Source organism: Perca flavescens, chromosome 23 (assembly GCF_004354835.1).
Source record: "Perca flavescens isolate YP-PL-M2 chromosome 23, PFLA_1.0, whole genome shotgun sequence".
NCBI classification, from domain to species: Eukaryota; Metazoa; Chordata; class Actinopteri; order Perciformes; family Percidae; genus Perca; species Perca flavescens.
Window position 1 is genome coordinate 3,267,173 of NC_041353.1, and position 14,668 is coordinate 3,281,840.

The 14,668-nt window shown below is 44.3% G+C and overlaps 2 protein-coding genes across 2 annotated transcripts in view; one reads left to right on the forward strand and one right to left on the reverse strand.

Moving 5' to 3' along the window:
* The window catches only part of tymp (thymidine phosphorylase), a 58,455-nt gene extending 55,824 nt beyond the window's left edge, over positions 1-2,631 (forward strand). Inside the window, exons 9-10 of the mRNA XM_028571280.1 lie at positions 79-219; positions 2,483-2,631. Coding sequence (XP_028427081.1) covers positions 79-219; positions 2,483-2,631 — 290 coding nt within the window. The remainder of the gene's footprint in view (positions 1-78; positions 220-2,482) is intronic.
* Positions 2,632-8,878: 6,247 nt separating this feature from the next.
* On the reverse strand, positions 8,879-14,532 carry lsm8 (LSM8 homolog, U6 small nuclear RNA associated). Its single transcript, XM_028570623.1, has 4 exons — positions 14,262-14,532; positions 13,472-13,512; positions 12,318-12,445; positions 8,879-9,102 (listed from the first exon to the last, which is right to left on the reverse strand). Exons 1-4 carry the CDS (start codon positions 14,290-14,292, stop codon positions 9,012-9,014), a joined length of 291 nt encoding a protein of 96 aa, XP_028426424.1. The 5' UTR covers positions 14,293-14,532; the 3' UTR covers positions 8,879-9,011.
* Between the last annotated feature and the right edge of the window lie 136 nt (positions 14,533-14,668).

Consider the following 14,668-nt stretch of genomic DNA (forward strand, 5'->3'; position numbering starts at 1 on the left):
CTCTCTCTCTCTCTCTCTCTCTCTCTCTCTCTCTCTCTCTCTCTCTCTCTCTCTCTCTCTCTCTCTCTTCCCCTGCAGGTGATGTGGTGGATGTCGACGGAATGATCTTAGCTGAAGTTCTCCATAAGTTGGGGGCGGGACGATCGAAGTTCGGAGAATCTGTCAATCACAGCGTAGGGGTGAAGCTCCTGGTGTCGCTGGGTCAGAAGGTCCAGAAAGGTGAGAGGTCAATGACCATGCTCATGTTCCGGTTTATACTTGTATTTTGGGTTTCTAATAGAACATGTTTACATGCTTTGTCCTCGGGTCAAGTCTGACCCCTTTTCAAAGTTTTCTATACCAGAAATGTGGATTTCTTTCAACAAAATTTGCCCAAAAATAACATGGATTGTTCAACGCAGCGCTCTTCGCATATTAAAATGTTTAAAAAAACGTCAAAGAATGCTGACTAAAATGACAAAAGCGCCAAAAACATTGAAAAAAGCCACTAAAGGCATTGAAAGTGTAGAAAACATCAGAATAAAGCTTGAAAAAAGCGTCAAACAATAAGCACTAACAAAAACGTAAAAAAAAAAAAACCTCGTCAAAAATGTTTCACCATTTTGACCCGGGAGGACAACACAAGGGTTATGCCCATCTCCTGAAAAAGCCCAGATTGCTCCGATTGGTCAGCGTTTCCGGGTCTTCCGCTCTCTGAGTTTTTACATCGTCACTGCAGCCGGGAAATTACTTTAACCCCGAAATTCCAGCAGGCACGGATCCAGCCACGTTCCAGTTTTGTTCCGTCATGCATCATAGGAGTGCCACACACAAAGCGTTTCGCCTTCCTGTCTCGAGCTGGAGCCCTTCCACTTCCTGCCCGGCCTGTTGAACGCATCATTGAACATACGTTCAAAACCTTCCTGCTAGGCTTCTTACTGGAGGCGAGAATCTTCACTGATCTCTCGATATCTCGATGCATCATGATGCGTCAAATCCATGGTGGTAAGCTTTGCTTCAGAACTCGAACCTCCGATGGCGCCATTTTGTTGCTACAAAGGTATCACCTCTTGTTAGCATTCCACTGACCACCATTTTTTTTTTACGTCACTTTGACTGCGAATAACTTTACATCTGAAGCGTTTAAAGACTATTTGTCCGTTCTTTATTTATAAAGAAACACGACAATGTATAAAAGGCTCCATTACCTTGTAGCTCACGTTATGGCAGCAGACGCTTTTATAAAAATAGGCTAACGATTGGGTCATAACCACGAGACTTACTGTCACACAGTAGAGGAATTACCGTATAGTACAGGAAAAGCTCACAGGCAGTTTGGACTTACATGAGCTGTTTAGGTTTAATTACGAATGTTAACTCAATTCAATTCAATTCAATTTCAATTCAATTGAATTGAATTGAATCGCCAAACGACCGGGCCAATCAGCGTTGGTTTTGAGGCGGGTTAGGTGGTGATAGACAGATTGTTTATCCAATCAGCTGACCAGTATTTTCAGACAGCGGTAGCACTAATTCTGTTAGCTGCTCACTAATGCTTTTTTCCTCTTGGATCCTTCTTTTGGATTATGGACCGGGAACCTGAAATGGTGTCTTTTATTCCTAAATTCTCGTTACACAAACGGCAAATATCCTTTACCGACATGTTGCTTGCATGCTGAGCTAACGAGCTATGCTTTACCTGCAGCAGCAGGGGCTGGCTTGTGGTTGTATTTTCATACGCTTCGTGGATCTGATTGGTTGATTTGGCCCGTCTATCACCAACATATAGGTGGTGATAGACAGATGGTTCATCCAATCAGCTAACCAGGATTTTCGCCCCCTTCCAAAAAGTTCTCCAACGGAAAGTTTCCAGATGGATATGCCGAGCAAATGTGAAGCGATCCATCTGGCGGAGTCAGGTTAAATACTCACTTGTCCAGGCTAGCTTTTGGGTAGCCTATGTCTTTTACTTATTTGATAATTGTATCTGTTGTATTTTTATTTTATTCTCTTGACTATTTTTACCATGTTTTTATAGTCTATGCACATTGTGAAGCACTTTGTGAACTTGCCTGTGAAAAGAGCTGTAGAAATAAAATGTACTTACTTACTTACTTACACCTGGCGCGTATTTTTCAGCTGCGTCGCGGCTGTTGGAATAAACAAACATTGTCTAATCTAAGGGGTAACGGCACTGTAGCAGCACGTTCTACTATATACAGTATAGTCGTGACATCACAACCACACAGGAAGTCCTGACGGCTCAACACAGCTTCTGATGCTGCGTTCCAGGCAGCCCGTAACTCGTGTTTTCACAACCTACTCTATCTGTAAAGAGTCCTGAGATAACCCGTTATGATTTGATACTATAAATAAAATTGAATTGAATTATACAGCACCTCAATCTGCTTTATAATTTTAAAAAAATACATGGAAATCTCACTTTTTATAATAAGGGACCTTTAAATTCCTAATGTGATGTTTGATCTGTGTGTATTTTCAGGCGCCTCGTGGCTGGAGCTCCATTATGAGGATCCGGCTCCGACTGCAGACCAGATCAGTCGACTGCAGAGCGCTCTGACTCTGGGAACACGCACACAACACAACACACAGACACAGACTGTTGTAAAAGAATTATTGTTACCTCAGTAATGTTATTTTTTAACACATAACAACAAACCGTTGCAGACTAGTGATTTATTAGTGAGTATCATCACTCCTTGGTTATCGCTGCTAACTTAACCTGTCAATCTGTCACTCACACGGTACACAATACAGTTTACAACAGAGCTCAACAGTGACCGTCCATTTTTTTAACGTCTCTGTTTCCGGAAGTTCCCGTTCAATATCTCCACTGATGTTTTATTAAAGGTCCTATGACATGCTGCTCTTTGGATGCTTTTATATAGACCTTAGTTGTCCCCTAATACTGTATCTGAAGTCTCTTTTATATAGACCTTAGTGGTCCTCTAATACTGTATCTGAAGTCTCTTTTATATAGACCTTAGTGGTCCTCTAATACTGTATCTGAAGTCTCTTTTATATAGACCTTAGTGGTCCTCTAATACTGTATCTGAAGTCTCTTTTATATAGACCTTAGTGGTCCCCTAATACTGTATCTGAAGTCTCTTTTATATAGACCTTAGTGGTCCCCAAAACTGTATCTGAAGTCTCTTTCCCGAAATTCAGCCTTGGTTCAAAATTACAGCCATTGGTCCATCTGAGCTTTCATTTTCTCAAAGGCAGAGCAGGATACCCAGGGCTCGGTTTACACCTATCACCATTTCTAGCCACTGGGGGACCATAGGCAGGCTGGGGGAACTCATATTAATGTTAAAATAACCTCATAAAGTGACATTTTCATGCCATGGGACCTTTAAATGCTGATATAAAGAGTTGTAAGCCTGGAACCGAGCCAACCAGCTACGAGATGGATCGTGACAATAAAACAATTGATTCGGCACAAAATAACATTTTGAAAACGGAAAACAGCAAAGGTACTCTGTACATAAACGATTACAGACTTCGCTAGCCGTTTGCGGTCACAGGTAGGTACTTGCCTTTATATTGTAGTGAGATTGGGAAGTTATTGTTATGCCTGTCGTAACCTTCTCACGCCACTGTACCGGACCAGTTGTAACCATCTGTCGCCACTGTACCGGACCTGTTATAACCTTCTCACGCCACTGTACCGGACCTGTCGTAACTATCTCACGCCACTGTACCGGACCTGTCGTAACCATCTCTCGCTACGGCACCGGGCCCATCGTAATCATCTCACGCCACTGTACCGGGCCTGTCGTAACATTCTCACGCCACTGTACCGGACCAGTTGTAACCATCTCTCACCACTGTACCGGACCTGTTGTAACCTTCTCATGCCACTGTACCGGACCTGTCGTAACTATCTCACGCCACTGTACCGGACCTGTCGTAACCATCTCTCACCACGGCACCGGGCCCATCGTAACCATCTCACGCCACTGTACCGGGCCTGTCGTCACAATCTCACGGCACTGTTCCGGGCCTGTCGTAACCATCTCTCGCCACTGTACCGGACCTGTCGTAACCTTCTCACGCCACTGTACCAAACCTGTTGTAACCTTCTCATGCCAAGGTACAGGACCAGTTGTAACCATCTCTCGCCACTGTACCAGACCTGTCGTAACCATCTCACGCCACTGTACCGGGCCTGTCGTAACCTTCTCACGCCACTGTACCGGATCTGTCGCAACCTTCTCACGCCACTGTACCGGACCTGTTGTAACCTTCTCACGCCACTGTACCGGACCAGTTGTAACCTTCTCACGCCACTGTACCGGACCAGTTGTAACCATCTCACGCCACTGTACCGGGCCTGTTGTAACCATCTCACGCCACTGTACCGGGCCTGTCGTAACCATCTCCCGCCACTGTACCGATCCTGTCGTAACCATCTCACGCCACAGTACCGGGCCCGTCGTAACCATCTCTCGCCAAGGCACCGGGCCTGTCGTAACCATCTCTTGCCACTGTACCGGGCCCGTCGTAACCATCTCTCGCCACTGTACCGGGCCCGTCGTAACCATCTCACGCCACTGTACCGGGCCTGTCGTAACCTTCTCACGCCACGGCACCGGGCCTGTCGTAACCATCTCTGTCGTAACCATCTCTTGCCACTGTACCGGGCCTGTCGTAACCATCTCACACCACTGTACCGTGCCTGTCGTAACCATCTCTGTCGTAACCATCTCACGCCACTGTACCGGGCCTGTCGTAACCATCTCTTGCCACTGTACCGGGCCCGTCGTAACCATCTCTCGCCACTGTACCGGGCCTGTCGTAACCATCTCACGCCACTGTACCGGGCCTGTCGGAACCATCTCTGTCATAACCATCTCACGCCACTGTACCGGGCCTGTCGTAACCATCTCATGCCACTGTACCGGGCCTGTCGTAACCATCTCTGTCATAACCATCTCACGCCACTGTACCGGGCCTGTCGTAACCATCTCTCGCCACTGTACCGGGCCTGTCGTAACCTTCTCACGCCACTGTACCGGGCCTGTCGTAACCTTCTCACGCCACTGTACCGGGCCTGTCGTAACCTTCTCACGCCACTGTACCGGGCCTGTCGTAACCTTCTCACGCCACTGTACCGGGCCCGTCGTAACCATCTCTCGCCAAGGCACCGGGCCTGTCGTAACCATCTCTTGCCACTGTACCGGGCCCGTCGTAACCATCTCACGCCACTGTACCGGGCCTGTCGTAACCATCTCTGTCATAACCATCTCACGCCACTGTACCGGGCCTGTCGTAACCATCTCTGCCACTGTACCGGTAACCGTAACCTTCTCACGCCACTGTACGGGCCCGTAACCTTCTCACGCCACTGTACCGGGCCTGTCGTAACCTTCTCACGCCACTGTACCGGGCCTGTCGTAACCTTCTCACGCCACTGTACCGGGCCTGTCGTAACCTTCTCACGCCACGGCACCGGGCCTGTCGTAACCATCTCTGTCGTAACCATCTCTCGCCACTGTACCGGGCCTGTCGTAACCATCTCACACCACTGTACCGTGCCTGTCGTAACCATCTCTGTCGTAACCATCTCACGCCACTGTACCGGGCCTGTCGTAACCATCTCTTGCCACTGTACCGGGCCCGTCGTAACCATCTCTCGCCACTGTACCGGGCCTGTCGTAACCATCTCACGCCACTGTACCGGGCCTCTCGGAACCATCTCTGTCATAACCATCTCACGCCACTGTACCGGGCCTGTCGTAACCATCTCACGCCACTGTACCGGGCCTGTCGTAACCATCTCTGTCATAACCATCTCACGCCACTGTACCGGGCCTGTCGTAACCATCTCTCGCCACTGTACCGGGCCTGTCGTAACCTTCTCACGCCACTGTACCGGGCCTGTCGTAACCTTCTCACGCCACTGTACCGGACCTGTCGTAACCTTCTCTCGCCACGTAACCTTCTCACTCCACTGTACCGGGCCTGTCGTAACCTTCTCACGCCACTGTACCGGGCCTGTCGTAACCTTCTCACGCCACTGTACCGGGCCTGTCGTAACCTTCTCACGCCACTGCCACTTTATTTATCCTACTAGAGCGTTCAAAACGTGCCTGTTTAGAGCGGGCCAATTGCTGCTTTCTCCAGAACCATTTTACCCAAAAATATATTACAGAAGGAACCCAAAGCACCAAACTGTGTACTACTGAGTTACTGTGTACTTATTGTACTACATTTACCTCACTGAGAAATGTTGGCACTGTGGACATTAAAAATGGACCTGAACTGTTTTTTGGGTGTCTGTGTCTGTTTTTGGAACATTTTGGTTACGTTCTGCCAACAAGTTAGCTACTGTAGCTCTAGCTGGTAACTCCAAGAGGTCTGACGATTTTTAACTAGCTCTGTGTACTGCCCTACATGCTGACGTACCCGTAGGTCAGCATTTACCTGGATCACTCGCTTAAGAAGGGTTGAAAATCGGCGACTCTTTTAGCATTTGAAGCCTTAGAGACACTGCCGCTAAGCATCCTCCGCAGCTCCGCCCTTTTCTCCAAATATGATCACTTCTGGCTCGAAAATACCAATCCATGTTTCCTTCACTTGCTTCTCTTCCTCGCGTCTAGACAGTCCTTCCAGAAAAATGCGGCAGGGTTTTTTGTAATCGTTACGGGCAAAAATCCTTGATTATGAGGCACGTTTTCTTAAAAAATATGCGCGATATTTATGCAGTTTTATGCAATGAAATTGCAAAAATTGCAGTTTGATGAAAAAGAGAAAAAACAGTGACAGCAACATTTTTCAACTTTCTGCTAAGATATATTATGGGACTTTTTTGCTACGAAAATGCGGGGATTATGAAAACATGCAAGCTCCGCATATTTTGCGCGGAAATCGGTAATTTATGCGGCGAAAGTGCAGCGTATTTGAAAAAATGCGACTCGCTGATTAAGCGTTGAATTATGCGATCGCATAGTCGCGTTTATCTGGAGGTACTGTCTAGAGCTGCATCTTGTGGCCCTTATTTGATAGCTCCTCGACTCCTCGGTCCTCGGCTGAACCGGATGTTGTTCCGTCTCTCCTCAGTGAAAGCCGTCTCAAAGATAATTATTTCTGCCCCGAGGAGGGATCGTCGAGGAGCGATAGCCGAGATACACGAGAGCAGCCTTCACCGGAAGCTGTGCAGCTGAAAGCCGTTGCTAACTCCGCCCAAACAGCTGACTAATTCATGTGAAGCTTCATCCCTCTAAAAACACATTTGCTCGTTTCCTCTCTGCTCGAATTATTTCCTTGCGTCTCTCCCGTGCCTCCACGGTGAGAGGGACTAAGACGCAAGGAAGGGAGACAAGTAGAGGAGTCGAGGAGGCAATTTACAGGTGCCCTGCCACACGAATTTCATGGACTTTGAGTCCATGAAAAGCGCTATATAAATTCAATTTATTATTATTATTATTATTAATGTCTGAAGTTCTACGATGGACTCTGTAACATTTTTTGTATAAAAAATGCCTTGGTCACCTTGTTTCAAGCCATTCTAGCGCGGTATAGAAAGCCTGCAGGAAGACTCGGCTCGATTTCTGCCAGTTCTCATTAATATTCAACGAGCTAAGCTGTTTGAATCTGATTGGCTAACAGCTAGCCAGGCTGTGATCGGTCTGATTTCTCTGCTTATTTCTTTTCAGTGTCTAGAGCTGACAGAGAAGGTAGCAGTTCATTTTCACATTCACCACATAACACAAACACATATGGACCTCACATATTTAAAAAAATGCAAATGTAAAAACGGTTTTGTATGGCAGGGCAAGTTTAAGCAACATGAGAAGCATCTTTAGTCCGTCCCACCGAGGAGGCAACAGGAGAGACGAGAGGAAATCCTGGGAGGAGAGAGGAAACAAGCAAATGAGCGTTTAAGAGGGATGAGACATGAAGTGTTAGCAACGGCTTTCAGCTGCACGGCTTCCAGGAAGGCTGCTCTCTGTATCCTCGCTCATAGCTCCTCAGAGATCCCTCCTCCCTCCTCAGGGCTGGAATAAGAGCTTCGGGACGGCCTTCACAAAAAGAGGGCCAGAACAACTTTGGGTTCAACTGAGGAGCTATTCAATGGGAAGTGATCCAGAGATCGAGCGCAAGATAGGGATGTCCAAAATGTAAACGCGAGGCTTAAAAAACAGCTGTCCACAAACCAACGAGTGACTCACTGCTGCTGCTGCGTCAGTTCTTCATAATCGGTCTACGGTTTGGATACATCGCATCAAACACCAGACACATAGCACACGTTTGCCTCATAGGGCAAAGATGAGAACATGGCTCCATCTGGTGGAAAAAGTACAAACGACATAATTAAAGCCTGGACTCCAGACCTAAAGCTAGGGCCCAGTTTTTCTAATTGATCAGGATTTGGAAATCCCATGTTTTGCTATCCAGGATCACCTGATCCAGCTTACTTTTATGCCAGTTTATTAAAGGAACATTGGATTGGATCACTGTGATCCAAATACCAAATTTCAGGATTACCAAATCCTGTTTACCAGAGCCTTAAATGGAGCCAGCAGTGTAGCCTACTGGCTCAGCAAAGAACAACAGGTAGGCAAAATACCGGTGGCCACAAACATGGTTTGTTTTAATTTTAAGAAACTGAAAATGTTTAAATTCCTTATTGTTATAATGTTAAATAACAAAACAAAAACAATACTATCCAACAGTATATCTATATATCTATCTATCTATCTATCTATCTATATAAATATTAGGGCTGTCAATCGATCGGTGTATTTCTTCCAGGGCTGTCAATAACAAACGCAGAAGTTTTGTCAAAATAGGAGTAATGAAACTTTATTTAAACAATCTCAATCGGACAAAAACTGACTCGTTGAACCGTAAAAAAGTTAATCTAACAACAACAACTGTAGCAATTCTTTATTTATAAAAAAATACAAACAGAAAAATGTCAGAGCAGACACACACGAACAGCTGAGTCATGCGGTTATCTGTTGCCATGGCGACAGAGAGAAAGGAGGAGGAGGGGTTAGAGGCTAGTGGACGATGGAGTTGAGCGGCTCGGCTCTGATGTTTCCTAAATCCAGAGTGGAGTCTGTGTCCTCGTCGATCTCCCCGATAACCGCCCTACACACACACACACACACACACACACACACACACACACACACACACACACACACACACACACACACACACACACACACACACACACACACACACACACACACACACACACACACACACACACACACACACACACACACAGGACTATTAAAGTATTTTGATGGTTGGAACATTATCCATGAACCTATTAGACCTTCTTTACTTCAACAGATACCAAAACTAAATAGGTGGAAGGTTATCCAAACGATTTTATTACTGATTACTGTAACAATTTCATTAAAAACACAAAAAAAATCCACGTCTTTCATAAGAAAAATAAGATTTCATTACTTTTCCAAAACTTTCAAGGACCTTAGCCTACTAATAACTCCATGACTTTATCAGGGCTAGTTAGAATTGTACTTAGTCTGTGACTTTTCCTGGCCTGAAAAATGTGATTTCTCAGGAGTAATGTAGCCATATTTTTGTAGAAAGTTAAATTTTAGTTGTTTCAGGCCAGGAACTTTTCCAGGTTTCCAGACAGAATCTGCTGATTTTTTCTGCTCGGGGTTGGAGATTCTGAGTTTTATGAAAACTTTTAAATCATTTTTTTTTTTTTTTTTTAAACCTTTACTTATCCAGGTAAGTGCATTGAGAACAACTTCTCATTTGCAACAACGACCTGATCACATTCACACAGTTCCACATTCATACCTGGAAGCTGCCCAGTACAACCCCAGTCTGATCTGCTGGAAGCCGAGCTGCTCCACTGGAGGTGGGGGAGGTTGGAGGTTAAGGGCCTTGCTCAAGGGCACCTCGGCGGTGGTAACGAGGGAGGGACAAGCTCTTTCACTTACCCACCCAGAGTTATCCTGTCGGTCTGGGTATTGAACCACACAATAGGGGTGCACGATATATCTATTTGCAATAATCACATTGCGCAATATCAATATCCAAAATGTCCCGAAGAGCATGCGATATTCCGTTTATAGAGACGCGCCGGTGGCTGTGTGTTGTGATCGGACAGAGCCTGCGTTATTTCACTGGCCGGTTGCCCTGTCGCACGTGCACACTTGAGATAGCGTGAAGAGGGAGACGGAGACAGGGACAGAAGCGAGAAGCGAAAGGACAGAAAGACAGAGTTCGAACTGCGAAGCAAGCGTGTGGAGCGAAAGGAAAGAAGAGAGAGAAAAGTAAGAACCTGAGTGTGGCTCAGGGAGACGACGAAACTACGGAGATTGAAGAAATAAACAGTTTTCTCTAAGAGGATTAGTTCAAAACTAAAAATTGTCCTGCTTTTTGAAGCAGGACAATTTGTTCAAAGGACTCAAAAGCTCTTTCAGTGAGCGATTGGTAATGCCTCGGTGCTCTAGTGAGCTCATGAGAAGGTCTTTTGTTCCAGCAGTGGTTAGATATTTTAACCAACACTGTTAACCGTTGGATATTATTCTCGTCTTCTATAGTGTTTGTTTTTTACATTCATGTATTGTGAAATTGAATTTTTCTTAAAATTGTGTCTCTTTATCAGGGTCTATTAGTCTCCTAATGCAGAATTATTTATTTATTTATTTGTCTGTTAGTTGTGTATTGTGTTCGATTGCTGTATGGTTGGTGGCAAACCAGTTTCCCTATCGGGATTAATAAAGTTTTTCAATTCAATTCAATTCTGAGTGGCCCCGCCCCCTATATAACAGGCTGGGAGACAGAGATCCCTGAGAGAGACTGAAGATGCACTGATCACCGTGGATTTGGTTATTTTCTTTTGTGTTTTAATGCTTTGCGGCTGGATGTCTGGTAGTCCAGTTTTTCGTGGCTTTGTTTCTATTAGTTAGTTCATTCTTTAGTTTAGGGAGGTGGGTGGGGGGGGCAGACCTCCAGACTCCCATAGTTTTGGTTTAATCAATTGTAGTTAATTTGTGAATAAACTTGGATTTACTTTTATTTTCCTCGGGTTAGGGGTTATTAGATGTCGATGGTCACATTTTAAATAGTGTTTGTTTGTTGTGGCCGTAACAGCCTGATGTATAAACTGACCCATGATCTTGCACCCACCCCCACTCAAGCAATGTGTGTCATTTTGCAGAGATAATGTAAAGGTCACCAGGGCTTCTGTAAGAGGTGACTGTTACACTAATTTAGGAAAACTAAATTTGGTCAATCAGCTTTCTCATTTACTGTAGTAGAAAAGTGGAACTTAATTCAACTTCACATTAGAGATTGTGCAAGCCTCAGCAGTTTTAAAATGTCCTTAAAGACTTAGCTGAAGGCGAATCAACTATGTGATCATTGATCTTTTTATAACATGGACTGTATATTTTGTATACTGGCTGATATGTGATATAATGCTTGTCATATGTTGTTAAGTTTTTATCTGTTTTAACAGTACTGTCCTCTTATTTCCTTTGCCCAGGGACCACAGATGTAAATGAGCTGTATAGCTAACTCTGGTACAGGGCCTGAACTGTGCACGGTCCCTGACAAATAAACTAATGAAATACAAAGAGAAAATGTTAGTAGCCAAAACGTAATGCCTCCTCGCCAGCGTGGAAGGACTTTGGCTTTGAGCCAACAGATAATGCACTGTGCACTACAGCGTATGTGTTGTTTTGATGTTCTGTAAATCTATTTTGATGCGTTTTCACATTACTTTTGTGCTTTTGTTTTATACGTTTAGGAATATCGAAATGAATACAGACATTGCAATATTCAGGCTCATTATCGCAATATCACATTTTGTAAATATAGTGCAACCCTGCCACACAGGCTCGCCCCTCTCACTTTTTACACCACCACCGCCCACTGTTTGAAACCCGCGGAGGTCTGCGTCTGAAGTAGGGCTGCCACTTTTTAGTCGATTAGTCGACTAATCGGTGGTTTTGGTCTTAGTCGACTAAGATTTCTTTAGTCGATTAGTCATTTTTTATGCTTATTCATGATTAATTACTTATTTCCAAGAAACTTCTGAGCACATTTATGGTAAACACAAGATTTAAAGTGGTGCTTCTGCAGGATTAATTGTGGAGAAACTCAGTTTTACAGATGGTTAATTAACTACATTTATATTGTGCTTTTCTAGTCTTAACCACCTCTCAAAGCTCACAGCTCTGTCGATTAAATCAACTAATCGATTAGGCGACAAAATCCTATAAGTGTTAGTCGACTAAGGAGCTCTTTAGTCGAGGACAGCCCTAGTCTGCAGACTGACGGACGGTAATATTGGGTGAAAGGAGACTCACACGTTGTCTCCTCTGACGATGTAGAGTCCCAGCACCACCTGCTCCACGCCCTGACTGGAGCTGAACACGCGCTCGTGGCTCTCGTCCAGGATCAGGTTGATGGTCTGGTCGAAGCCCTTCAGGGTTCCCTGAAACACACACACATACACACATTAAAACAGCAGGACGCAGAGAGCGAACGGTTAGCTTTCTGCAAAAATACGACTACATTAAATGTCATTCTTCTGGCGCTCTGCGTGGTTGGCGGACGGCTACAGGTCTGTCAGAACCCACACATCCTGGTTCTTCAGAGACAGCTTTCTCTCCACAGCCACCACAACTCTAAACATTCAGTTACAGAAATAGGACTTCATCGTGCTGAATGATTATCTAGTTTTGCACTGCATTTGCAGTTTTCCAGTACTGTGATCTTTTAAAAAAAAATAGATTGTTTTTGGTGTGAGAGTACGTCGTGAGTAAGTGTATGAATGTATACTAGTATGCACTAGAAGTACTTTCCCATTATGTGTATGTGAGGGTATGGTTTGTGGAAGGGTATGGCATGTGCGTATGAATGTATACTTCTATGCACCACAAGGAGTAGCACTTAAATTTCGTCGTGACACTGTTTTACAATGACAAATAAATGATTCTGATACAAACATATGATGATCTTATAGACCATGATGCATTGCTGTAGATTAAACTAGCCCAACAGTATATAAAAGGAGTTTAAATGAGCACAACCTAAAACATCTACAGCAGGAAAAGGCAACATACACATGAATGCAGCAGGAATATTAATCCACACGCTGACGGGGAACACTTCACTGTACTATAATGTTGCATGCTTTTATGAAACGAACTTTATTTTCAGCCAAAGGCTGAAATTCTTTGTACATCCCTGGGTAGCTCGTGTATAAATGAGGACGTACACATACATCCAAACAGTCCAACATCCAAACATACATGGGATTAATAACACCAACAGACATACATGAGACATTACCACAAATGAAATAAACTCCAACTACTCTTTAACTACATTTTGATGATTTTACTACAGTAAAGTTTTGAATGGTGGACTTACTTGTAGTGGAGTATTTTCACAGTCTGTTATTAGTACTTTAACTGCAGTAAAGATGCTGAATAGTTAAATATGTACTTGAACTCACCACAATCATCCTGCCGTCTGAGGTGACGATGGCAACGGTACCTGAATCCCACCGAGTTAAAGGAACAACACACATAAACTTAACATTATTAAATTAAATTAAAATAACCCAGTAAACTTCTAACTCTTAAAAACAGTCATGCACTACTAAAATAAAGATGAAAAAAAGAGAAGCTACACCTCTGCACGATCATAAATAAAGTGTTGATATTGTTTTTTTTTTTTTTTTTTGGGGTGTTTAGGGGTCCTTCCTCAAGAAAATGTGTCGTTTTGGGGTGTTTTTTTCAATTAAAAAAAATGCAATTTCCACGATACATTGTATTTCTCTTCGTGGGATTGAGTCTCTTTTTGATCATTTGTGATCTCTTTGGGGTAGTTTTGGGTCTCTGGGGTCATCTGGCGTCTCTTTCTAATCGGTTTGCGTCCCTTTGTGGTCCCTTTTGCGTCTCTTTTTCACATTATTATGGACCGTTATAATTGCCGTATCTGTGTCTAAAACGTTGGAAAAAGCTCGAGCAGATAACAAATGGGTAACACACTCAAAAAGCTTAAATACATAACTTAACGCTAAAGAAGACCAATTACAATCATAACACCGGAGAAGGTCTCTCAGTTACATTCATTCGGCTTTAGGTAGTCACCAAAACGGACACCATAGACCTTATAATGGCAGGAAACCCCTGAATAACTGAATACTTTTCACTCCTAGCTTGGACGCTAAGCTAACTAGCATTTATTCATTCATTCAGACAGGCAGTTAGCATGTTAGCCAGCTAGCAGCAACAGGATACGGTTGATGTAGCTCTCCAGAGCGGTGGACATGGTTCCTGCCGGGCTCGGCGTTTATTTATCCAGCAGAGAGCTCGGTTAATATTCCCACCGGTTCGCTGGTGGTCCAAACGTTGCAGGAACGTGACGGAGAAACAGCGGCAGGCAGATGCTAACCGATGCTAACTGCGTCAACAACACAGAACACACCGGAGGAGAAAACAGACCGAACTAATCTGCTGCCGATTCACCGAGCAGGAAAGAGAGGAGAGCGCCGAGCGGGAACGTCACAACCGGTTTAAATTAAAAGGGATTTAACAAACATTACTGTCGCTAAATATTAGGGCTGTGCAATTAATCGAAATTTAATCGTGATTATGATTTTGACTCCCAATGATCACAAAAACAGAATAATCGAGAAAAACAATTA

Excerpts from the sequence above, each read along its gene's own strand:
- lsm8 (XM_028570623.1), bottom strand. The coding sequence starts at position 14,292 with ATGTCCACCGCTCTGGAGAGCTACATCAACC. Across the intron at positions 13,513-14,261 it reads TCTGGAGAGCTACATCAACC|GTACCGTTGCCATCGTCACC; the intron begins GTATCCTGTTGC and ends GGTGGGATTCAG. Across the intron at positions 9,103-12,317 it reads ATCGTCAGAGGAGACAACGT|GGCGGTTATCGGGGAGATCG; the intron begins GTGAGTCTCCTT and ends GTGTGTGTGTAG.